Source organism: Phyllostomus discolor, chromosome 13 (assembly GCF_004126475.2).
Source record: "Phyllostomus discolor isolate MPI-MPIP mPhyDis1 chromosome 13, mPhyDis1.pri.v3, whole genome shotgun sequence".
NCBI classification, from domain to species: domain Eukaryota; kingdom Metazoa; phylum Chordata; class Mammalia; order Chiroptera; family Phyllostomidae; genus Phyllostomus; species Phyllostomus discolor.
In genome coordinates this window covers 71,559,627-71,583,689 of record NC_040915.2, presented here as the reverse complement: position 1 = coordinate 71,583,689, position 24,063 = coordinate 71,559,627, and the positions used below count along the sequence as shown (strand labels likewise).

Below are 24,063 nucleotides of genomic sequence, written 5' to 3'. Positions count from 1 at the left end.
TGGAACTGAAGGTTGGACTTGGATTAAAGATTGGCCATGGAGCTGACTCTACAGGTGAATGGTTTTATTTGTCTGGTAACTTGTGCAGCAGTTCAGGGCAGGTTGCTAGACCAGAATTCGCTTCTCAGCCACCTGCTTGCTAAAACACACGGTATTAAACCACCCACCCTTGTTCACCAGGGGCCACACACAGCAAGGGCAGGCATTTTGCTGGTTACAGTGGGAGTCTGCATGCAAGGTGCAACAGTGTAAATCAGAAAAGACCCAGAACCTTGTGGACCATGTGCACGATGCCTCCAAGCCACAGGGGCTTCCTTTAATCAGAGAAACAACTGAAACAAGTGTTTTTTAAAATACAGCCATTGAAAAGACAATACATTAAGAAACATGTAAACACTGCAGCTGCTTAATTACAAGTTGCACTGCTTGGTTTAGTACCTATGCACTCCCAAGTGTGGGGACCTTTAACAGAGGGGGACAGGAGCCTCCCCTCACTTCCACAGTTGGACCAGTAAGTGGAGAATGGAGCAGAGTAGGAAAAATCAGATCTGGCTTGTGCACAGTTCCTGAGAGAATAAAAGCAAATTCTATCTTCTAGTTCTCCCAGAAGAAAGGTTTACGATGTTAAGAAACTTTGAAAATGAATGTGTTGTCAGGTGGGAGGCAGAGGAGTTGACAGATCCTTTCCAGTTAGATCATCTATTATGGGAGGCACACTAGAGCTTAGTCTCATGCTCTGAAAGAGGTAAGGACCACAGAACCTGCCTCCCCACACACTTCAGTTCCAATCTTGAAAATCCAGGGACCGCTGGATAATGATCCTGTTTCTGTGGCCATTGTCCGTTGCACCTGAGCTCAGGGCCAGGCATGGGGGACACCACTTTACCTTGGCGCTGCTGCCCCCAGTCAACCCCAAGTGATATCCCAAATGTCTTTCCCTCCAGTCTTGGATCTAATCCACAAGCCCTGCTCAGTCAAAGGCCCATGATTGTGCAGAATTTTCAGGAAGAGCCATCCATGTCTTCCACACTTAACTGAAAGGTGACACAGGAACCAACCCCTCTGCCTTCCAAATCACAGAGAACTCAGGCCATCCAGTATAGCCCTTACTGGCCAGCAGGGCCTGTGTGTCTTCCCAGAAAGGAAGGGAGGCCACCAGGAGAGTCATTTCTGTTCATCTCCAGGTGAGGCAGGAGAGGATGTTGATGCTGTTACTACAACCGGCCCGGGGCAATGCAGCAGAGGGGACCCCCCTCCTGAGGAAGGGAATAGCCATGAGGGTTCCTGTAACATGTTTCCAAAGACAACAGCAGCAGTCCTACACTGTGGTCAACTGGTGAGGGTGAGGACGCAACAGGCAAGCAGGGTTACTCGAAGTTGTGCAGCAGTATTCTGCTGAGGGCCTCATCGAGCTCCTCTGCCTCTCAGGTTTAGGTAAGGAGTGAAGGGGATGGGGCCATAGAGCAGATTTCCACTGTTTGAAACCCAGCCCCAATTCTCAGAAATTAAATGGAGACCAGGGAGTGATGAGGATTCATTCTTAGGGCAGCAAAGAGATAAGTCACGTTCCTAGGATCTGTTTTCGAAGGAGACAGATGCCCTTGTTTAGGCTTGCTGGGGCACCAGAACACCCTAACCCGCAGGACCCTTAGGGCTGACAAGGGGAGGTACATGGTGGAGGCAAACAGCTACCATGCACTGAGCATCCTTCTGCCTCATGGGCTGTCGTGGCCTCCCGTGTCTGTCTCTGCTGCTACCCACATGTGACACTGACCTCAGCGGGTCTGTGTGAGTAATCTCTGTGCCAGGATTCCTTACAGATGAGGGGACATGAGGCAGAGGCCCTTCTGCAGGCTTCTGCCCCAAGATGTTAGTGACAAGAATCCATACAAGATGGAGAAGGGGGTGCCTGGCTCTCAGCAGGGAGAAAAAGGCCAGAAAGGAGGTGGCTTGTGGAAAGCACCACATCCGACTCCCAGAGAGGTAGCTTCCTAATCTCAAGTCTCCCCTTGGTCATGTAGGGTGGGGCAGGCCCAGCTCCTGCCACTACCTTAGGGACAAAGGTGGGGACAAGATGTGACTACCTGGGGCCCCGCTGGCAGCTCAGAATCCCAGGAACATGCTCAGATCCTATGTCAGGAAGCTGGAAGGCTGGAGCCAAGGATGCTGGCACCCTGTCCCCCCGCCTGCTGTGAGGTCCCTGCATAGGGCCTCGGTGGAGGCTCCTATCCCAGAGAGACACTGGCTCCCAGAATGTCACCTCGCTGTCCCACATCAGCTGCAGAACCCTGGGAGACTGCTTCCTGGCTCAAGCCTCTAAGGTTCTTCAGAAAAAAGAATTTAAGTCAAAAACATGATTTGTTTTCAGGTTGCAAGTAATGGGTCAGCTGAGCATCACATCTTCCCCCTCCCTCAGCCGCTGGTGTTTGATAGACAGGGGTGCTGGGTGGGAGCCCAGCAGCTCCCTGGCCCTGGGGGCCTACTGCCTGCAGTTGTTGTCTGACAGCTGGCTGGGGGTCCGCACTTCACCCAGGGCCGTTGTGCCCTCAAAGCGCTGTGAGGCAATGGCTGCCTGGTGGGACATGCTCTTCCGTACGATGTCACCCTTCCGCCACAACACCACTTCCTGCAAAATTGGGAGTGGGGCAACATGACACATGAGAGGAAGGCATGGGGGTAGGTTTCCCAGAGGCTCTACCTTTCTCCTGGGGATGCTGGGCAAAATCCTCCTCTGCATGTCTCAGCAAAGAGCAGCTGTCCACTCCCCATCCCAGGGCTCTTGTGGGTGTTTTGGGCTTGGAAAGGCAGACTGCTCACTGAGGGCGGGCCCAGGAAAGCAGACTAGGTATCCAGTGGGAACCCTCATTCTTGCCGTGGGACGCTAGTAACTCGTGGTTTCCACCTCTGCGTAAACAGACAAGTGGCATGGAGACTACCACTGTACTGCTTCACCTGCAGGAGTGGAGCCTGACCTTCGCAAGGACAATGCCCTTCCTTGCTCTGTTGGTAGGGCCCCCAGGGGTCTGGAGGAGGTGCCCAGGCTTCACCTGCTGTTTGAAGTAGCGCCGTTCCTCCTCGTCTATCAGCACCAAGTTGAGATAGTAGCGCACCGAGAACTTCTTGTTGATGTCCCGCATGGTGGGGGTGAGCTCATAGCCTGCCAGGAAGAGCCGGATTGGGATGGACTCTCCTGTAAAGGCCAGGCAGGAATCAGAGCCAAGGACAAAGTGGCTGCTCTGCCTCACACCCAGGCACTCTGACCAGGGGAGGGAGATGCCATCTGACCATGGCCCGGGACACTTAGGACAAGGCTGTTTCTGCCTGCTGAGAAGTTGCCTTCCACTAACCAGTGACTCGCTGAAGCAACAGTCAGGCTCTGCCATCCCACTCCAGGTCCAGCTGGGTCTCCTGCATGTCCTCTCACCACCCCCACACGAAGGCCAGTGTGTGGCATGCTGGTAACCAGCACAGGGGCATCACTGTCCACAATCTTTGAATCACATGTAATGTGTCTAGTTGTTGGGTTTTTAAGAGCCAATTGTCAAACATCAGCAAACTCATCATGTCACCCAGCAATTTCAGTACCATCTCCCATCATAACTAGTTAGTGCATGCCCCCAAAATACACTTCTACTCTAAGATGGGATGGCAAGATGGCATAATGGTCTGGGAAACAGCAAATCCTCATTCTGGTCCAAGTTCTTCATTAACCAGCAAGTCTGTTGATTTCCCTCGACCTTAATTTTCTCACGTGGAAAACTATAAATAGGCTACGAAATGTTTTAGATCCCCACCAGTTCTAATGTCAAGCCTTTCCTAGTGTAAGTGGAACAAAATCGGGGCGGTAATTCCACTGGGAAAGGCCAAACCTATAATGCCGTCTAAGGCTAAATATAAGTGACCTTTTAATTATCTGCTGTTTGCACTGTTTCTCACTGACCCGTTTCATTCGTACAGGGAAGATGATGACTGGCTGTATATGCACAGCTGGTGAAAAAATGGAACACACACTGGAGACCTCAGTCCTCTCCCCCCAAGGATCTGGCTTGGTGATACTCAAGGATACGCTGTCATTGTCCCCAGTGTTCGGGGCTGCTAAGTCGATGACACCCTCCTTCTGCATGCAACAGCCTGTGGGAACACACTGGAAAAAAGCTTGGCATCACCACACACTTCTAAATGAGAAACTTGCAGAGCCAGTGAAGAGCCTAAGTGATGGCTACTCCCAAATAATCACACGGGTTCCCAAGCAGAGCACCGAACCCTGTCTGTCCCAGATGCAGTGTCAGCTCCATGGGGCCGGGGAAGACCAGTTTGAGTCCTGTTCCCGGGGCTGTCTGTAGCCCCGGTAGTGCTGGCCAGAATGTTTATACATGGAGATGGGATGCTGAAAATTAATCACTCTACCAGAGCTAGAAGTAACAAAAATGACTATTCTGCATCAATCTCTTGGCTCCTAGCAGCAAAGAATGTCAGAATGTCAATAGGCAAAAGTAAGAAAATGTTCAAACCAGTTTGCAAACTTTTTTTTTTAACAGGCATAACTCCTGACATTCAATCTCCAGTAGCAGCCCACTATGTAAGCAAGGCAGAAGTGGAGCTCCTACAGGTGAAGGTGGGGTAGGAATCTGGCGTTTCACAGACTCAGCCCTCCTTTTCCTGCCTATTGAGACCCCAAGTGTCCAATCAGACACTAAGAAATTATAGGTCAATAGAAATCTTGCTTTAACAGGTCAATCCCTCAGGCCCCTCCAAAGTCCTGTGCAGGGGCTGGGAGGGCAGGTGTGGTGACTGGGGGCCACAGGGCTCACCTCTCACGGGTGCTCCATCCATGATCTCATACTTGGCTATCGTGTCGTTCTCATGGTACACGTTGGGGCCCGTGCCCGTTGTTTCCCGCTTGATGATGTCTATCTCCATGTGCTTGATTTTGATCCTCACCAGCAAGAAGTATATCTTCCCTACAATGACATCTTTTAAGTGGTATCTGGGGAAGAAAGAGAAGAAATAAAATGTGTGTAAGTAGCCAACCCTTTGTACATTCATGGCTGCTTGGTCTGTCCTGCATGTTGGCTAAATGGCTTCACTGTGCACCCTCGCCCATGTTCCCACCCACACTGCTACTGCTGCCTAATTTCCTATGGTTTGGTTTTTTTTTTTTTAAATCTTCACTGGAGGACATGCCCATTGACTTTTAGAGAGCGGGGAAGGAGGAGAGAGGGACAGAAACACGGATGCAAGAGAAAAACATCAATCAGTTGCCTCTCACATGCACCCCGACCACGTGTGCCCTGACCAGGACGGAACCCCACGATTCAGTTTACAGGGCCCTTTGAATCTTTTTTTTTTTTTTTTAATTTTATAGACAGAGGGGAAGGGAGGGGGGAGGAGGAGGGGGGGAAGAAACATCAGTGTGTGGTTGCACACTGATGCAAGAGGGGGTGTCCCTCTTGCATACCCCCTACTGGGGATCTGGCCGGCAACTCAGGCATGTGCCCTGACTGGGAATCGAACCAGCAACCCTTCTGGTTCACAAGCCCACGTTCAATCCACTGAGCTATACCAGCTAGGGTTGCCCTTTGGTTCTTTGTTTGAATCAAAGTAACTTCTGTCCCTTCCATTCTTCCATATATAACTCAGGATGATTCTCCTGCATGTTGTATCACCCATTCATGCTAGCTCATCTTATCTGCTCAGTACTGAAACTTCTTTTATACACTTTGTATTTGTGTATGCGTTTTTTAGATGTCCTAAGGTGTGAGAGGCCCATCCCACAAATGCAGAAGGCAAGTCTTGCTCTTTCTCTCTAAGCCTCATGGCGGCAGCAAATAGGCTTCATTAGTGTGCTAAGGGCCTGGCAGGCCAGGCGGGAGCAGCAGAGCAAGAAGCATGTGTCATGTCCCAACCCCACCTTCTCTCTGGGCCCTGCTCACAAGGATGGTGCTCTGGGAGCTGTCAGGAACCAGCCATACTGCATAGAGCCTGTGCCTGGGTCAGGTATATGCACAGCCCTACATCCAGCATGGTGAGCGTAGAGGAAAACTCCTAACCTGCTGTTCAGAATCAGAGGATGAGTGCTGGCAGGGACTTGAGAATTTAACCTCCTTATATGACAGGTGAAGAAAAGGAAGTTCAAAGAAGGTAAATAAGCAGGATCTGAATAAGGGATAGAAACAGGATGTGAACCCAAGTTCCTCATTCCTAAGCTCCTGTTCTCTCTATTATTTCATTCCAGCTTTAGGCAAAGGATCTAACTGGGAAGACTGTAGACACTCTGAGTAGGGAACTAAGAACATTTACAAAAGTGAATACAGGCCACTTAGCATTCTGGAAATAGATTCTAAGGGGTTTCCAGCTTTCATGAATTGAACGTGCCTTTATTCTAAATAAAACCTCACACAGCAGCGTCAACATGTAAGAAACATGAAAGCTGCTCTGGGGAGGGTCTGGAGCCCTGGCTCCCAGCTCCTCTTCTACTTCACCCTTCGTGTGTGTGTGTGTGTGTGTGTGTGTGTGTGTGTAAAACCCACTAACCTAATCCAAGCCCCTAATTTTTTAGGAACCAAAGGTACAAAAATTTTAGTACCTGCTAACCTCAGCCCCAGACCTCAGCAGCAGCAGAAAGCCTGATTCCAAGTGTCAGGCTCTTCCTGTGATGACATACAGACTATGTACTCTCACACAGTGTGGCCTGCGGGCGCACAGGGCCAGAACCTGAGAGCATCCAGTCCTGACAGCATGTAAATGACTCTCAGTGCCTTTCATGTAAGAAATCTGGTCCTGTAACACACTGCTGGCTGATGGCTATTCTAAGCTCCCACAAGCCGGTACTGCCTGGCAGTCACCCGCTTTGGGACATGGGTGGGCACACACTTTGGTGGCTCCTTATCAAGAAGGCCCACAGAGCCCAAAGCTGAGAAGGGGGAAGGAGCCTGTTCCCTTACATGTACCTGCCAGCCTCAGAGCGACCGCCCTTCCACATGGCCCTGCCCACTCCACAGCTGGAGCCAGGTCGCACTCTGGGTCTTAGTGATCATTTTACTGACACCCCACTTGGTTCCTAGCCAGAGAGCAGGGGAAAGGACACACCTTTTCCTCGCCCTGTTCTAAGAAGCACATATATTCTTGGTGGTAAAAACACCTGTTCCCAATCTTTCCACAGGAGAGCCATCTGGCTTAGTTTAGCCCCCTCTGCCCGGAACTCTGGATGACAGTGGGTCTGTGGTAAGGGTCTCTCTGCACAAATACACTTTAATTTTTGCACATTTGGTTTCCAAACATTTTTGAGAATGTATTGTATTGAAAAGGAAGATTCTGTGGTACATTTTTGAACTGTTCACGTTGCAATTTACAAGCTCATATATTTTTATGTTCTAACAGTAAACCCAGTTTAAGACATATGCCTTCCCAATTTGGCAGTTAAAATTATTTAAAGGCCTTTTTGAAAAGCCATCAGGATTCTTCGCTACAATTCAGTTTAGTTTGGAGAGGAAGGAGCAAACTGTGGCTGGTGTTTAGTTTCCTCACTGTGCCTTCTAAAAACACACTGTATGTACACAGGAGACAGATGAGAATAGAATGGGATTTGAGATGATTCTCAGCAGCAGAAGGAAACAGCTGTACCTAGAATCCAAAACAAATTGCCTTAAAGCTAGGTTTATGTGACTTGGAAAGAGATCACAGGATGTGTAACTTAAACATACCTTAATTTAATACAGTTTGATTTAAGTCAAATGAGTTTTTATCTCCCGGGCAGCCTGCCTTCAGCCAGGCACAGCCATTCCGTGTTTCCCTCCTGTGATCTCTCCCCCAGCATATCACCGCCAACTCGCCGAGGCCAGGGGCTTCCCTCCCTGTGTGTTCGGATCAGGCCCTACCTCAACTTCCCTGAGCAGTTCTCCCTCAAGCTGGGGCCCAGGCACTTACTTGGACTTGTTGTACTCAAATTCAATGTGCAGACAGTCCTCGATCCCAACCTCCATCTTGATGGAGGAGTTCAGCTCTGGGTATGTGCTGAGCGTGTGAACCACGATGTCCATCTCTTTGACTACATCGTTGAGGCGGCGGCTGATGGTGGCTCGAAGGAAATACCTGGAGAACATGGATGTGTTGTGAAGGGACACCCATTGCCTCCAGATGTTACCTAGGTGAAGGCACCAAATCGACCCACTTGAAAGCACCCCTTATAGCAGTTAGGCTTTGAGACTTCATATGCCTTTGAGAACTGACCTCTGTGAACCCTCCTGCCAGAAAAAAATACACGCAGCATTTTGCAGTCACAGTTCTGGGGAGTTCCAAGACCCTTCCTCCCAGCCCCTCTTTGAGTATCACAGCATTCCTCTGCCTTGCACGGCCCTCACCACTGTCTACCATGTGCTGGTGTGTATCTGAGTTACTTTTTTTCTTCAACCAACTCCTGGCTCTTTGGGCACAGGAATCTGCCTCATACTTGTGTATTTGGCCGTCCATTTCAATCAAGAAGCATTTTTTCAAGTTCTTGACAGCTAAAGGAGAGGAATAGGGAATGAGGAGACTAAACTGTTCATTCAGCGAATGCTCACTGCTAGGCACAGGATGAATAAAAGATATCATCCGGTGGGAGCTCACACACTGCTGGGGGAGACGGGCACATAAACAGTACAAACGGAACACTTGCCAAGTGCTGATTTGGATACTGTAACCAAGCACTGGGAGAGAGAAAGGGGCACTTGGGAGTGCAACCCTTGTAAGTAAAGCAACAGAGGTGGGAGAGACTTGGTGTGTTTGAACACAGAAAATCTCTGGCTGAACTTGGGTCCTTGGGGAAGGGGGTTGATGAGAAAGCATGCCAAGCCTGACCTCTACAGCCAGCCACTTCAGTGTGGCCTTCTCCGGCATGCCTGTCCCCTTCACTTAACTCTATGCTAATACCCATGGAGGGAGGAAACACCCCTTAAATTACAGTTTCTTCTAAGTACAACTCAGATAATCCCCACTGTCCTTCAAGCACTCCTGGATAAGTTGCTAACGAGATCCAATGCATTAGGCTGCTATCCTCTGTGCGCACTAACTGCTTCTGGGCAGTCTTTTTATTCACCTCAGTGACTTCCCTCGTACTTCCCAACACCTATGTTCCCAACTCTTTCCTAAGTGCTCAGGCTCCCCAGCCTCCACTCCTCCTCCCACTGGAAGACACTGTTTTTACTATACTAAGAAGATGAAGGCCTTCCAAGTCAAGATTTGTAATTCTCTCCCTTCTCTGCTTTGTGCTTGTAACTACATGGGTCTGTATCTTTGCCCATCCTTTCCTTCCAACAGCACCTCTATCTCTCAGGACCTTTTCTCCTCCTCCCTCTGACACGATGACTCTCCATCTGGATGCACATCAGAATCACCTGGGGGAGGGGCTATTAAAATCCTGATGCCCAGGCACACCTGCCATTTAACTGTGTGAAAGAGACAGAAGCATTAACATTTTTTAAGCCACCCAAGTGATTCTAACATGGGAGCCTTGTCTGGCATCTTAATCCTTTAACTTTTCCAATTTTCTGAGCATACCCAATGTCTCTCCAGCTGAAGGCTTTTCCCTTGGAGTTTATAAAAGTCTCCAAATCATTAATCCCCAAAACACTCTGCAGGCCTTACACTCTGACCTTCCTTCAGAGACAGCCTTCACAGAGGGATCCAGTCCTAATGGCTGCCTGCAGCTTCCTCCCTGGCAGCATCAGTGCTCCCCGCCCTGCAAACGCAGCTCTCCGGAAGTTAACACCCAGCCTCCCAGCTGCCAAATCCAGCAGCACTTTTTTCAGCACAAGTTCTAGGTTAGCACGTAAAACAGTTCCTCCTCCTTGAAATCCTCTTCCCCTCCGGCTAAGCCCCACCCCAGGAGGTCCTAACTGTCCTTGAAAAGTGTATCAGTGATCACCTCTGGGCAGATGACTTCCAACAGTGGATCCCTGGGCACCAGGCTTGTATTTCCAATTATCTCATGAACTCTTATGCCTCTCTATTCTGCCAGGGCTCCAAACTCTAAAAACTTGACGAATCATTTTGTCTACCAACCCTCTCTTCCTCCTGACAGTCCCGTCTGCATCTGCTCTCACTAGTAAATTCTGGTGAGGTATGAAATTCCTGGTTTTCTGCCTGGTCCCACTGAGTCCAAACTCTTGGGGCCTCATACTAGACTTCTAACAGTCTTATCTCCACACTCTACTTACCCATCAAATACCACATGCTGACTTTAAATTCTTCCAAAAGAACCACTCCCCTGCCTATGGAGAAAAAGAGCTTGAGACAGTCTTTACACATTTCCCCTAGCTTACGTAAACAAGATACAAGTCCTTAATCTGCAATTTACATCTGTAAACTTTTTCCCTTCTTTATGTCTTCTCTTTCTCAACGTGAATCCCAAAGTCTTTATCTAATTTGTACAGCAGCACCTTCCTTTCTTGTATTTTTTTTATTGCAGTAAAACATAAGGGGCTTAGTGTATGCCACCCCCAAATATGCCACTCTGGCATAAGGCTTATATAGAGCTGAAAGGAACTGAGAAGAAGCAGACACAAGGAAAACTCTGCCCTGGACCCCTTTCCCAGGACGGCGGGCCATTCTCAATCACCAGAGACATCGCTGGACTCCAATCAGCCCAGAGACGCCCCAGCAAAATCTACAGACAGACTTACTCAAACGGCCCTAATCTTCCATGTTTGCCACCTGTGTTCCCTCCCACAACCTGCTGCCCCTAGAAGCTCAAAACTGCTTTCCTTTGTTTTGCCACTTTTATTTAATATATTTTTATCTGGATAAATGTTCACAGAAGCCCAAGTTTCAACCACCCCTTTGAGTTACTCATCACTGAATTCCACGTGCATGCACAAGCACATGGAATACACTCGTTTGGCTTTCTCTCGCTAATCTGTCGTCTGTCAGTGTAATTTGCAGGGCCCGGCCGATGAGCCTAAGATGGGTAGAAGAAAAAGTTTCTTCCTCCTCTACAATATATGTAACGTAAAATTTACCACTTAACCGATATTAAATGTACAGTTCAGTGGCGGTAGGTACATTCACACTGTGGTGCAACCGTTGCTCTCATCCAGCTCCAGAACTTTGTCAACTTGCCCGGCTGAAACTCGCTACACAGGCACTTCCCGCTCCTCCTCCCCTCCGCCCCTGCCCCCACCACTCTTCTTCCTGCCTCTGTGATTCTGATGTCTTTAAGTGCCTCACAGGCACGAAACCATCCAGTATTTGTCTTCTTACAACCGACTTATTTCACTTAGCATGTCTTCAAGATTCATCTATGTTGTAGCCTTTTCAAGGCTAAATGACATTCCACTGTATGTGTTGTTTTGTCCACATTTTGTTTACACAGCCATCTGTCAATGGACGACACTCTGGTGGCACCCACATTCTGGCTACTGTGAGTATGCTGTGATGAATGCGATGGATATGCATTTATCTGTTTGAGTTACTGCTTTCACTTCATTTGGACATGTACCCAAAAGTGGAACTGTTGGATTATATGGTAATTCTATTTTTAATATTTTAAGAAATGATCATACTGTTTTTAATACCTATCTTTCTGAGAAATCCACTGCAAAAAAACAAAGTTAAGTAAAAATAAACCCCATAGCCAAGACCAAGTGCTGCCTTCTCTGAAGTCAATTACCAAACACTGTCTTTGGTTGGGGTAACGTCCGCGTTTAGACCTCTCTGCAAAGACTGAAAAAGGAGAGCCTACCTCCACTCTTCCAATAGAATTGGGGAAGCCAGGAAGAAAGAAGGGGAAGAAGAGTCTTGCTGTATCTGGGACACAGATGGACCTAGAGGGTATTATGCTAAGTAAAATAAGTCAGACAGAGAACAACAAATACCATGTGATTTCACTTAAATGTAGAGTCTAAAAAGCAAACAAACAAACAAAACAGAAACCGGCTCTTAAACACAGAGAACAAACTGATGGTTGACAGATGGGCAGGGGGCTGGGGGACGACCGAAAAAGAGGAAGGGAGTAAGAAGTCAAACTGCCAGTTACAAAAACAAAATCTAGGGTTATATTCAAGAGGCTATAGCTGCTCTGGATTTTCCACCCCCCCTTACCCCAGAAGCCCTAAAAATCAGTCTCTGTCCTCAGAGTTTCAAGAATGGAACAATAAAAGCAATTCCATGTACTTAAATGGTGTTCATTAATCTTTTAAGACTTGTTACAGAGTTACATTTTATTCTCTCTCACCCCTGAAGATGGAGCGGGCAGACCTAGAATTAGAATCCGACCCATGGCCAGCCTTCCTGGTGAGAAGGCTGAGGCCAGAGCCCACGACCACACTGTTGCTGGGAGCAGAACCTGGAGGAGGCTGATGGCTGAATTTCCAGAATTTTTTGAATCAGTTGTTAAACACAGCAATTATTTAAAATTAAATTATATAAACTTACAATGAAATTAAAAACAAAGGTAATACATACCGAGAAGTCATTGCTTCCTAATTATGTTGCCATTCTCTGCTTTCGGGGGAATTTGTGCCTGAGACTGATGCAAATGCCCTGTAAAGGTGGTTACCAGACATCTCTCGGGGCTCTGAATCTGAGCTGGCCAGCTGGCAGCCTGAAACTGGCCAGGGCAGGAATCTTTGCACTCCAGAGACTAACACAGCCACAGCCTTGCAAGCTCCCCTCCCAGTGGGCCTGTTGCTAATCATCTACCAGCACACTGCTGCTCTCGGAAGGCTCCTTCCCGACGCCCTTGCAAAGACCCCTGGGAATACGGACAGCTCCAGGTCCCAGTCCACACCTGGTAGTTTCTGGAACAAGGTGGGGAACGACTTACCGGAGCTTCACATTTTGCCCGGTGTAGGACTCATACGGCTTCTCCACGTGGGTGAACTCAAAGTCAAAAGCCTGTGACTGGGTGATTTCTCCAGGCCGGGCCAAGTCTTTTACCAGGGACACGAATTCATGGTGATTCCCGCGGTCATAGTAGAGTTCTGGAGAGAGAGCGTCAGTTAGCCTTTTCGATCAGATCCTGTGCGCCAGGGCCCTGCAAGGGGCTCCAGGAATTGGGGGGGTGGCACTGTCTCCTACAAGACCCTCCTCTAACAGATCTTGTTTTTGACTACTCGCTCTCTTTTCCTGACCAGCTGCCTCACTGCAACCCTCCTACACTGGTCTCCCACCACCTTGTTACAGGGTGCAGCCAAGAGGGGGCCCCAAATAGGCATTTGAAATGGGGTCCAGAACTTAAGGTGTCCAGGAGATTTTGGGATGTCTCCATCCACCCCCCTCCCCAGGGTGTGGGTTGGGGGAAGGGACAAATGGAGCAGGGCCATTGAGAGCTGTTTAGCATAGCAACAGCCTTGCAGCTAAGCTCTGGCATGGTTGTTTGGCAATCTATAACCTTTGACTGGTTGCATAGATATGTTAAGTAGTTGTGATCAGCTGTAAGCCAGGGGAATGGAAGTAACTTCCCCACCCAGATGTAACGGGGGGGGGGGGGGGGGGGGGGGCGGGGGGCGGGGGGCGGGTCCCCTGAGTTACAGCACCTGCGTGGGAGCTCAGAGAGGACTGGCTCCAGGACATGGGGCCACACCTGCCCAGACTCATGATGGCAGCCCAGTAAAGCTGGAAGGATACGAGTTCTGGCATGTGAAGCTGAGTGTGGGAGGAGTTGGAAATGAGGCTGCTGAGGAAGATTGGCCGCGGGGATTTAAAACCCAGACTTGGCGGCCATTGAGAGGGGAAGAACCACGCGGCAGCCCTGGAGGAGAACCATGCTGCTTTAGGAAGGAGAGCCATGTGCAGCCCTGGAGAGGAGAGCCATGAGCAACCCCGAGGAGGAGAGCCATGCACAGCCCTGAGAGGAGAGAACCATGTGGCTGTGGAAGTGCAGAGAAGATCACGGCCATTGGAGAGAGAACCACACAGCTTTAGCAGAGTGAAGACTCCCGTGGCCCTGGGAGAGAAGACCACGTGCCTCTGCCAGAGTGGGGACCCCCACAGCTTTAGAAGGGGGAACCACCACCTGGTTTTAGCAGAGATCCTGGCGACTCAGCTAAGGGTGCCGGGAACCCAGGGAGGTCTCCCAGTTGAGATGGAGTTCTAACTGGGAAGAACCAGAGGACTGCCTGAGCCATGGACTTCTATTTCCTTTCTTGAGATATGGTACTCTGGACTGGGCAAAGGGGGAAGGAAGGAAGGACTGCGTCTGTTTGAGGGTGTTTTAAGGGACTTTGGGATTTTGGTGAAGACATTAGGTCACTACTTTTAGTCTGTATAGCATTAAATAAACATTTCCTTTCCTTTTCACGAATCTCTGGCATTGAGAGACATCTTTCCTAGGCCAGCGGACATAATGGACCCGGGGCCTTCTTTCAATAATAGTATATCATCCCAGGCCCCCCTTGTTGTGTTCTGTAACAACCTCACCCCTCTCCTCAGACACTCTTCCCTTTCACAGACAGAAATCTGTGGCACAGTGAGACCCCAGTATAATCCTGCTCAGGACATCCAGCAGCACCTTAGGAAGGGACACCGCAGGGGACCCACTATCAAATACACCACATTTTTAAAAACACATTTTAAAAAATATTTCTAACTCTTAAAAAAGATGTTATTTATTTTTAGAGAGGGGAAGGGAAGGAGAAAGAGAGGGAGAGAAACATCAATGTGTGGCTGACTCTCACATATCCCCCACTGGGGACCTGGCCCACAACCCAGGCATGTGCCCTGACTGGGAATCAAACCAGCGACCCTTTGGTTCACAGGCCAGTGCTCAATATACTTCTAACTTTTAAAGCATATTCCTAGGTATTTAGTCTTATCATCCTTACAATAACCTTGTGGGGATAGCTAAGACAGGCCTTATCAATAACTTAAAAGATAAGGAAATTGAGGCCTAGCTAGGCTAAGTAACTGGCTTGGAGTCACAGAGCTGGCTGCAGAGCTGAGGCTGGAGAAGGTCTCCCATTGGACTGTACCCATTTCTATGACCTAGTAAAATGGGGGCCAAAGATAACCCGTTTTGTAAGGTTTTATGAGAACTAAAGGAGGCAGTGAAGGTACAGGACTTAGAGGAGCACCTAAGAGATGCCAGCTGCTACTACCCATCAATGAGGAATTCCTGTGGCTACCCTGACAGGCGTGCTAATGCCACTACCTCCATCTAAAAGAGTGGTTCTCAAACCTCAGTGTGTGTCCGAGTCACCTGGAGGGCTTATGAAAACATATTGCTGGGGTCCATCCCCAGTGTTTGATACAGGGGTCCTGGGGGAGGGGGCTGAGAATTTATATTTCTTTATTTCTTAATTTTTAGAGAGAAAAGAACGGGGGGGGAGGGGAAACATCAATTTTTGTTGTTCCACTTATTTACGCATTCATTGGTTGATTTTGTATGTGCCCTGACCAGGGATGGAACCTGCAAACTTGGTGTATTAGGTCACAACACACTCTAACCAACTGAGCTAGCTAGCTACCCAGCCAGACCCGAGAGTTTGTATTTCTAACAAGCTCCCAGAGGATGTTGATCCTGCTGGTCCAGGAACCACACCTTGAGAAGCACCTGCTGTAAACTCATTCTCCCCTGGAAATAGTTTTGGTATATTTCTTTATTATAAGTTTATGTCACCCACTCATCCCATATTATTTTATAGCTTTTTGTACTCTGCTATTTAAGTATTAACTTTTGCTATATGCATGATCACTAGAGGTAAGGTCTATATGCCCAGATTCCTGGCATCCCCAACCCACCCTGGCTGCACAGTGGACATTACATACTGACCGTGACAATATGCGGCTGCAGTACAGCTAAGGTTCACCCCTTGGGTGTTTGTGGGCTCCAGTCCTATGCCAGGCTGCACCCTGAAGTAGGACAGACCAAATGGGAAAACGAAGCAGGCAGGTGCACTTGCCACTCCTGCTGTTGGCTGCTTGGGGACAAAGAGAAAGGTCCATGGAGATGAGTGTCTGGGACAACCACCCATGGGCCTGGTCCCAGATCTCAGCAGCACAGCAATCTCTCAGGGATACCTGAGCATCAGGGGACGTGGAGCAGAGATGCATCTGCTCTGGATCCACCCTGGACAGTGCAAGGTCTGAGTCCCAATCACGATCAGAGCCATTCTGGGCCAAAGAACCAGTGTTCTTGCCTCCCCAAAGCCAACGCAGTGTCCAGCCTTGCCCTCAGGGAGGACCGTGCCCAGAATGAAAAAATGGTTTCAAGCAGCGCTTTCAGTCTGAATGCTAAATTAACCCCTTGCTGCCCTAGGAACTGACCCTGCCAAACCTATTCCATAGGAAGCTGCTTTCCCCCAGACAAGGAGGCATTCTAAAGCAGAGTGGGCTTTGTCCTAAAGATGCACCCCACTCATAAAGGTGGCAGTAGTGTGGTTAATCCCCAACTAGTGCTGCTGGATCTGTACGAATTTACATTGGATTCTGTGATTACAGTTGTTGCTGATTTCCTATGTAGTTACACTATGATCCATTTTCTGTTACAAACATACTATGTTCTCTTCCAAACACTAAATGGAACCAGTACTGGGCAGCATTCTGGGTAGTAAGTGATAACCCACACAGTTGCCAAATGGGGGGAAAGGTGAGTGACCAACGCTAGTTTTAAAATTCAGTAACTGTGCCCCTCCGTAAAACAATGTGCAGTGACTGGGTAGGAGCAGAGCCACTGGCCAGCCCATGTCAAGGGCTCCTCCACTTACTCTTGCTGGTCCACTGCTACATGAGCCCCTGCTGATGGTGCAGGTCTCGACTGAGGGACCTGGTGCCTTAGTTCACAAGCAATGGATTCTGGCCATAGTTTCAGGGGACAAAAGCAGTCAGAGCAAGGCTCCAATGTCCATGATCTTTAAGTGGGAAATCCCAGAGTCAAGAGCAAGATGGGAAAAGGGGGATGGAAAAATACACAAATGTGATTACACGGCCCAAAGGCAATGAAAGAAACAAAACAGTGGAGGATCTGAGAGCGCTCAGAGAGCAGCCAGGCCGCCAGCATCCAGGACCCTAGCAACCGTCTGCCTGCCCCAGCAGGGGAACCTGGCTGAGGCCAGGACCTCTGGCAGAGGACATCCTTCCTGCATAGCATCACGCTCTCCTTCAGGCTTTTTTTCCTGGACGCATGTTAATACAAGCTCCCACACCCAATGTCATGGATGAAGGCTCAGTGTGTAGTCTGAGTGGGGCTGGACTTGGACTTTTCACTTGTGACTTACAAGCTGTTTGCAATGCTTTTGCAAACACTTTTGCAAACACTGTAAGGCAAAGGGGCAGAAACAGAAACCATATTTTACTATTTGCCAGAAAGTTTGGTTTCCTCTCACATAAATTAAGTTAAAAAATCCAAGGCTGTTCTAGCAAGAGGTTTGGATCCTAAAGAAACAGTCAACCACCTCTGTTCTGTCCCAAAGATTCAGGCACAAGTCATGCCTTGTTCTTCCGGACCTCCAAAGCCCTCAGGGATCAGTCATTTCAAGCTAAGAGTTGGAACCAACCAAGTTTTTCTGTTAAGGTAACTTCCCTGTCTCCAGCCTCCTTCTCGGTCTCACAGGGGGAAATGATTTGGTAGTAAGGATGCTTTCATGATGAAACTTGCCACCAACGGCTGAGGGGTGAATCTGCCACTTTGGGAGGAAACTGAGCTAGCCGTGCAGCACAGGGCCATCCCATGAAAGACACCCCGAGGCCTTGCTGCTGGGCCAGGCTCCGTGGTGGTCTTGAAGGATACTGAGCTAGCAAGGGCAAAAAGACCTCCAAAGAGCCTCCTCTTCACCCTGATTTTCCCAACCATTGTTCGCTGACTGGCAACCCAGTTAAGACTTGTACTGGCCACACCCACTCGGATCTCCAAGAACCTAGTAAATCTGCAGGGGCAGCAGTACCCCAGCCACCCAGACTCAGCCAGGCACAGCTCTGCTCCAAGCCCTGCAACTGCTTATTGACAGACTAGAATCGATCCATTTAATCTCAATGTGCCTTTTACTTGGCATTTCATGGTGAATGAATTAAAACACGGAAAGCCTCCGGAGTTTTTAGAAGCACAGGTTTGATTGGTGCTGATGAGTTCGGATACATCCAGTGCCATTACCATTAAAAACTTGGGGGAAAAATCAGATATTATCTATTTGGCTTTTGGAGGGTATTCCCGTCTGCCCTCCTCTGCCAGTTCAACCTTCTAATTACCTTTGGTTTATTTAGTCGCCATGGTGGCCCAGCTCTGCCGTATATTCACCATCAGTGTTCTCCCAGTGATTCCAGCTGAAAAATGGTCTTTTCTTCTAACAATGACAGAACTTCCTCAATGCTCCTTACAGACAGCATTGCATTCTTAAAATGTGGGCCATTAGCTGCCTGCGTGACATGGGAGATGCCCTCACTGCACCTTTGTTGCCATTGACAGAAAAAGTACCTGAGGTGCAGGAAGAATCCCAATGCAGCTCAAAAACTTACTGATAACAGAAAAGCATACATGACACAAGTAAATAAATAAGACTTACTATATTCTTAAGGGGCAACAGCCACACATCTGAGCTGTCAGTGCAGAACTGCATGGGCCAAAGCTCTGACGCCTCTGATTTTCTTACACGCAGGGGCAAAACAGCCTCCACTTGGCAGAAGAAAGCGTGATGGAAGAAAGATGCAAAAGCAAGCGAACTGACATCCAGCTGCAGCATTTCCTGACCGTGGTTCCCCAGTGAAAGTGCTGCACAAGTGGGTGAAAGCCTGCTGGTGAGTCATCTGAGTCCTCCGTGGCCGCGTGAGGGCTACACCTCACTCACTTGTCAATGCCTTGCCACAGGTGCGAGGAGGAAGCGCAGCCTCTTAGCAGTAACCAGCAAAGCCAACCTGCACTCTCCTTTTCTGTCATTAGAATTAACTCTGGTTTATCTAGGAGGAGATGAGAAAAATAATCTAGAGAATAGCTTCTGTAAATCCTTAGCTCTGACCAGTGTATCCAGTTAGCAAATGTTTATTGAACACTTACTACGTACTAGCCACTGACACTAGAGATTAGCCACCAGACTGATGATGGACTGAAGGCTCAGAATTTAGTGAGGGACACAGACAAATTAAAATAAGTAAATAAGTAGCAGGCTTGTCATATCCTGCTTGAAAAGAGGTACCAATGAGGCCTCTAGAAGCACAATGAAAGAAGTGCTGAGGTCAGCCTGGAGGTCAGGGAAGGCTTTCTGATGGATATCATGTGGCTGGGCTTGAAGAACAGGAGCTTAGGTGGAAGGTCAGGCCATGCGAAAGACATTCATACACAAACAGAAGATGCCAACATTCTAGAAAGAACATGAAACTTTGAAGAAACTACAAGGGGTGAAGGTGAAGGATTAGGGAGAGATGATACTGGAGAGAAAGGCAGGGGCCAGCTCAGGAAGGAGTTGGATATATTTCCTCCCTTAACCAGTAGGGAATTGATGAGAATTTTAAGGAGGGGAGTGACAATGTTAGAACTGCCTTTTAGACAGTTCACTCTTACAGAAGGTGAACTAATAAAAAACAAAGGCAGGAAATCCAGTTAGGAGACTGTTTGCTACAAATAGCAACAACACCTGCATTAAGAATGGAGAGGAAGTATAGACTTCAGATACATCAGAGTTGCTGGAGAAGACCAAAGCCTAGAAGACAATTAGATATGTGAGAGGAGGAATAAAGAATCTAAGATGACTCCCAAATTTCTGAGGCTGGATGGGCCCAGGTGACATCAGCCAAAAAGAGAAAAACCAAACCAAACCAAACAAATCATAGAAGTGGCTGGGCCAGAACAGAAGGAGAAGGGGGTTTCTGTTTTGGATGCATCTTGGAGGGACCTGTGGGGAGGGGTATCCAAGTGGAGATGTCTAGTGCGCAGTGGGAAACACAGGCATGCAACTGAAAAGAGAGTTCAGGTCAGAACAGAGAAAGAACTTGGGAACCATCAGGGTATAAGAAGTCACTGAAGCCGCTGAGAAGTGCAGATGAGATTACTAGAGCAAGTCATGGAGTGAGAAGGGACTGGGGACAAAAGTTACCCCTCTTCCCGTCTAGCTCCAAACCATCACCAAGAAAAAAGCTTTTCTGAGCAGGGCCCAGGCCACTTGAGGAATGGAGCGCCAGGAGTCCAAACAGCTGTCTCTGCAAGTCCTTCTGTAAGGTTTACTGGGGTTCTCGTGTCTCCCAGGAGAAGACACTGGGAAGGCTATGTGGACAGGCGGGCAGATGACAGGGGAGGCTAACCTGGGGCGAATGTTCCCCATGGAGAGTTAGCACAGGAAGCAGGGGTGACTGCAGGGTGAACTGTTTTATGTCTAGCCCTGGAAACTTCTTCATGGGTCCACCTTAACAGGGAAAGAGAAATGGCAGGGATTATCTCAATTCCCTTTTACTGAGGACCTACTGTGAGTGCCAGGCCTTGCACTCCATGTATATTATCTCTAGTCCTTACAAAGTCTTGACCCTAGCAACGTCTGTATTAGTGTAAACTGAGCCTTATCTAATTTACATCCTGCAGTCTGTTTGACCTTGCATTTTCCAGGCTGTCCCTCTAATGAATACACAGGTGGGACAAATACACTCATCAAAAAAAAAATTAATTAATTAATCATAAGGACAAGAAGATTAATTACACAAACCACTTCATTGTCAAATTAAGGAACTAATTCCTCTGAGGGAGGAAGGAAGAAAGAAAGGAGGGGAAAGAGGAAGGGAGGAAGGCAGGAAGGGAAGGAGGAGGGAAGGAAAAGAGGAAGGGAAAGAGGGAGAAGAAAAGAACCAAATCAAAGAGACTGGTTTATAAGAAAAATTTTGAGTTGAAATGGAAATCAATGAGGAAGGTGGACAGATCACCAAGATATCAATCAACTTTCTTGCCCCCAGATAGTAAGTCCCATACTGTATGTCACCCATACAGCCAGATCGCAGAATCTGAACTTCCACCCACTTCATACATAGTCAGGGTGCAATGGAGGAGAAAACCACAAAACCACAACTTCAACAAAATCAGCCTCGCTCCAGTGCCCAGGGGTCAGTTCGCACACAGTCTCAGGTACACACAGATACACCATACTCTGCATGACACAAGATCCTCCGACGTCTCAACATTCTCGTTTGGCAATTTTGTTATCCATGCCTCACAGGAAAGGAAGCAGCCCAGAGAAGTGCACAGCTTCCCCAGAGTCACAAAGGCCACACAGCCCGGAGAGCGCAGGGGCTTGGAAACAGTTATCAATAGAAGCAATAAAAGGTGCTGAGAAAACTCAGCAGAGATGCTATTCTGGGATCTAGGGAGTTAGACAAGAAATCCAGCAGGGCAGGCAGAGCAAGCAGACTCCTCAGCTCCCTTTCATTTAGACTGGACTGGAAGAAGGCCTGGACACCATTCTTCCTGAAAAGCTCACTCAATATTGCGGGGGCAGCAGATACTCTGGTTATCTTCACATATTGATGAGGTATCACCACCAGGAACCATGGTACAGTCACAGGCTAAATCTGCCTGTCCACACTGGCATCACAGAGCCAAAGAATCCATGCAACAACGTTAAAACTGCTCCTGGAAAATACTAATGCTAAGTAGGCAAGCACTTCTCCACTATCTCTTACGTGACACTCAGCATAAAATGCTTTGGATTCATCTAGTCAATGGCTCTTTACTATCGGGTATTTTACTAGGGTACATAAGGCAACATCTCAAGACATTTTTGAGGTTACAACTGGGGGGTGCTTCTGGTATCAGAGGAGTAGAAACAGGAGACACTGCTCAACATTCTATACCAACAAATAATTATCAGGCCCAAAATGTCAACAGTGTGTTGTTGAGAAACCCTATGTAATCTAGAAGCAGGAGAGCAGAGGGTACGAAACTCACCCTTTAGACTATTTCGAATACATAAAAGGCCACTCACATCTTAATTTGAAATAACAACAAAATGGTTCCTGTAGGATCAGCCAGTCTTCAACCTGGTTTCATTCCCTTAAATGCCAGAGGCAAATCCTTCAGGCTGAGGACAGTCTGCAGAGGCATGCTACAGGCAGTCCCTTCCTCGGGGTTTCTCCTCCCTGGGCAGGTGTTTCTAGCCTTTATTCAAGGAGGGGAATAGATTCTTTGCTGAACTCTTGAGGACATGAGAGCATTTAACAAGCCTTCCCAGGAAGACCCTAAAAACAGAGTTAAACATGCAGCATGTGGTATAGAGTATGAATTCTCTGCCAGACGTTTTTTAATCCACTTGGTTATTAACTGTGAACCTACTCCTGACATAATGACAGAAACAGTTTACTTCAGAAGTACCTCAGAATTTTAATAAATACCAAGCTTCAAATAGTCTTAGAATTGGAGTACAACTGCATCTTGACTGGCAGCTTCCAAAATCTTCTGTATTGTTACTGCCTTTTACTGTCCAGTTCTAATATCAATAATTGTGTTTAAAGACTAGAAAAGCATTGAGAAGTGTGGATCATTTAATTTTAGTCTTAGGAGCATCATTTCTTTGTCTTTAAGGAAAAAATTAGTCAACTGAAAATGAGCATCCTAATAAAGAAGTCTTAGAAATACAGGCCAGGTAGCAGTCCAGAGGAAAGGTAGGACAGAAGACATTGGTGAGAGAACACCTCTCCCACATCCTGTCTAAAAGAAACAAGAGCTAGGTGAGGTCAACTAAGTGAGGAACCGAAGACCAGCCTGACTCGGGCTAGAGGAAGGCAAAATGCAGCGCTGGCAGCACAGTCCCTAACAAACCCACCTACAGGCTAAGGCAGGAGCATCTCACTCCTAAATCCTGGAGGCGGGAAGTCCAGCTGAGTGGCAAGTAGAAGAGACAACCAGGGCCTGCCGGGGCCGAGCTACCCACCCTGAAGGAGCACAGCAGGGACTCTCCCCCGTGCCCTCCGCACTGCCGCCCCTCGAGGCACGCAGTCCCTGTGCGCTGGATAGAGGGTACCGCAGGGGCGGCCCCTGGCGGGCGGGCCTCAGACCACAGGGGACCCGGAGCTCCCACAGGCCTCACCGTAGCAGCGGGGTCCCTACCCGGAGAGCGCGCCTGGCCTGCGGGCGCGGCGAAGGAGGGAGGCACTGGGCACCGACTCACCGATCTGCCCGATGAACTCGATCTTGATGCCCTGGTGTTCCAGACGCTTATTAGGATGCTTGAGTGCGAGGCTCACCTTCCCGGAGACGGTCTCTCCGTCGTAGAAGAGGAAATACTTCTCCTTCTTCCCGTCCTCCGTCTTGTGCTCGGCCCGCTTCCTACTCTCCGCATCGTTCAGCACGATCTCCACCTCCACGCTCTGCCCGAAGCCAAAGAAGCTCATCTCGCCGGCGGCCGGGCGCGCCGGGCTCTCCGGGGCTGGGCTGCCCTAAGGCAAGGCCAGCGGACTAGACGCGCGGCCAGACGGGGGGCGAGGCACAACTGCCCACTCCACGGTAAGGACTGGGCAGGGCCCGCTGGGCGGCGGGAGCACAGATGTACCGCGGCCCCTTGGCCCAGAACGTGAGCGAATAGCTGGAGACGCTGAGGGGCGGGGGCTGCAATGTAACTCTAACGGGCTGGTGCAGAGTCAGGTGCCCCGGCTGCTGCTGCCTAACCGGTGTCCTGTGCCGCCGAGCAGCGGAGCGAACCTGCCAGCCTTCCGCGGTGCGACACCCGAAGCTACTCCCGCCGCTCCCAGCTGGGGGCGGGGAGAAGGAGGCCGGCGGGGCGGGGAAGAGGAGGCCTCCAGCCTGGACGTTCCAGAGACGCCGCGCGCGTGCGCACTCCTCTGCTCTTGTAGCAGTTGCCACCCGGCCACTGGAGGTGTGCTCACTGCGCATGTGCAGTGAGAGGAGGACGGTCTGTCTTTCCCTTAACTGACATGGTAGCTACGGCCTCTTTCCAGAATCCGGGCCCACAACATCCTGCAAAATTAAAGAGAACTGCAGAATTCTTTTCACAGTGCTTTATTCTGGTTTTCCTCTATTATTCCCGTTCGATAAACGTTAGTTTACCATTTGGATATGTACGTTTGATTGCTGTTTGACACGGTAATGGCAGTCCTTTGACACGCGAAATGTCACTTGACAGGAGCGCAAAGCTGTCTATTACAGGAAGTATCTTGTCTCAAATT

General features: G+C 48.8%; 1 protein-coding gene across 1 annotated transcript; it reads right to left on the bottom strand.

Annotated features, from left to right (window-relative positions):
• Positions 1-274: 274 nt before the first annotated feature.
• On the bottom strand, positions 275-23,744 carry VPS26B (VPS26, retromer complex component B). The gene is made up of 6 exons (XM_028528207.2): positions 23,049-23,744; positions 12,803-12,959; positions 7,927-8,091; positions 4,812-4,987; positions 3,048-3,190; positions 275-2,626 (listed from the first exon to the last, which is right to left on the bottom strand). Exons 1-6 carry the CDS (start codon positions 23,269-23,271, stop codon positions 2,480-2,482), a joined length of 1,011 nt encoding a protein of 336 aa, XP_028384008.1. The 5' UTR covers positions 23,272-23,744; the 3' UTR covers positions 275-2,479.
• Positions 23,745-24,063: the final 319 nt, after the last annotated feature.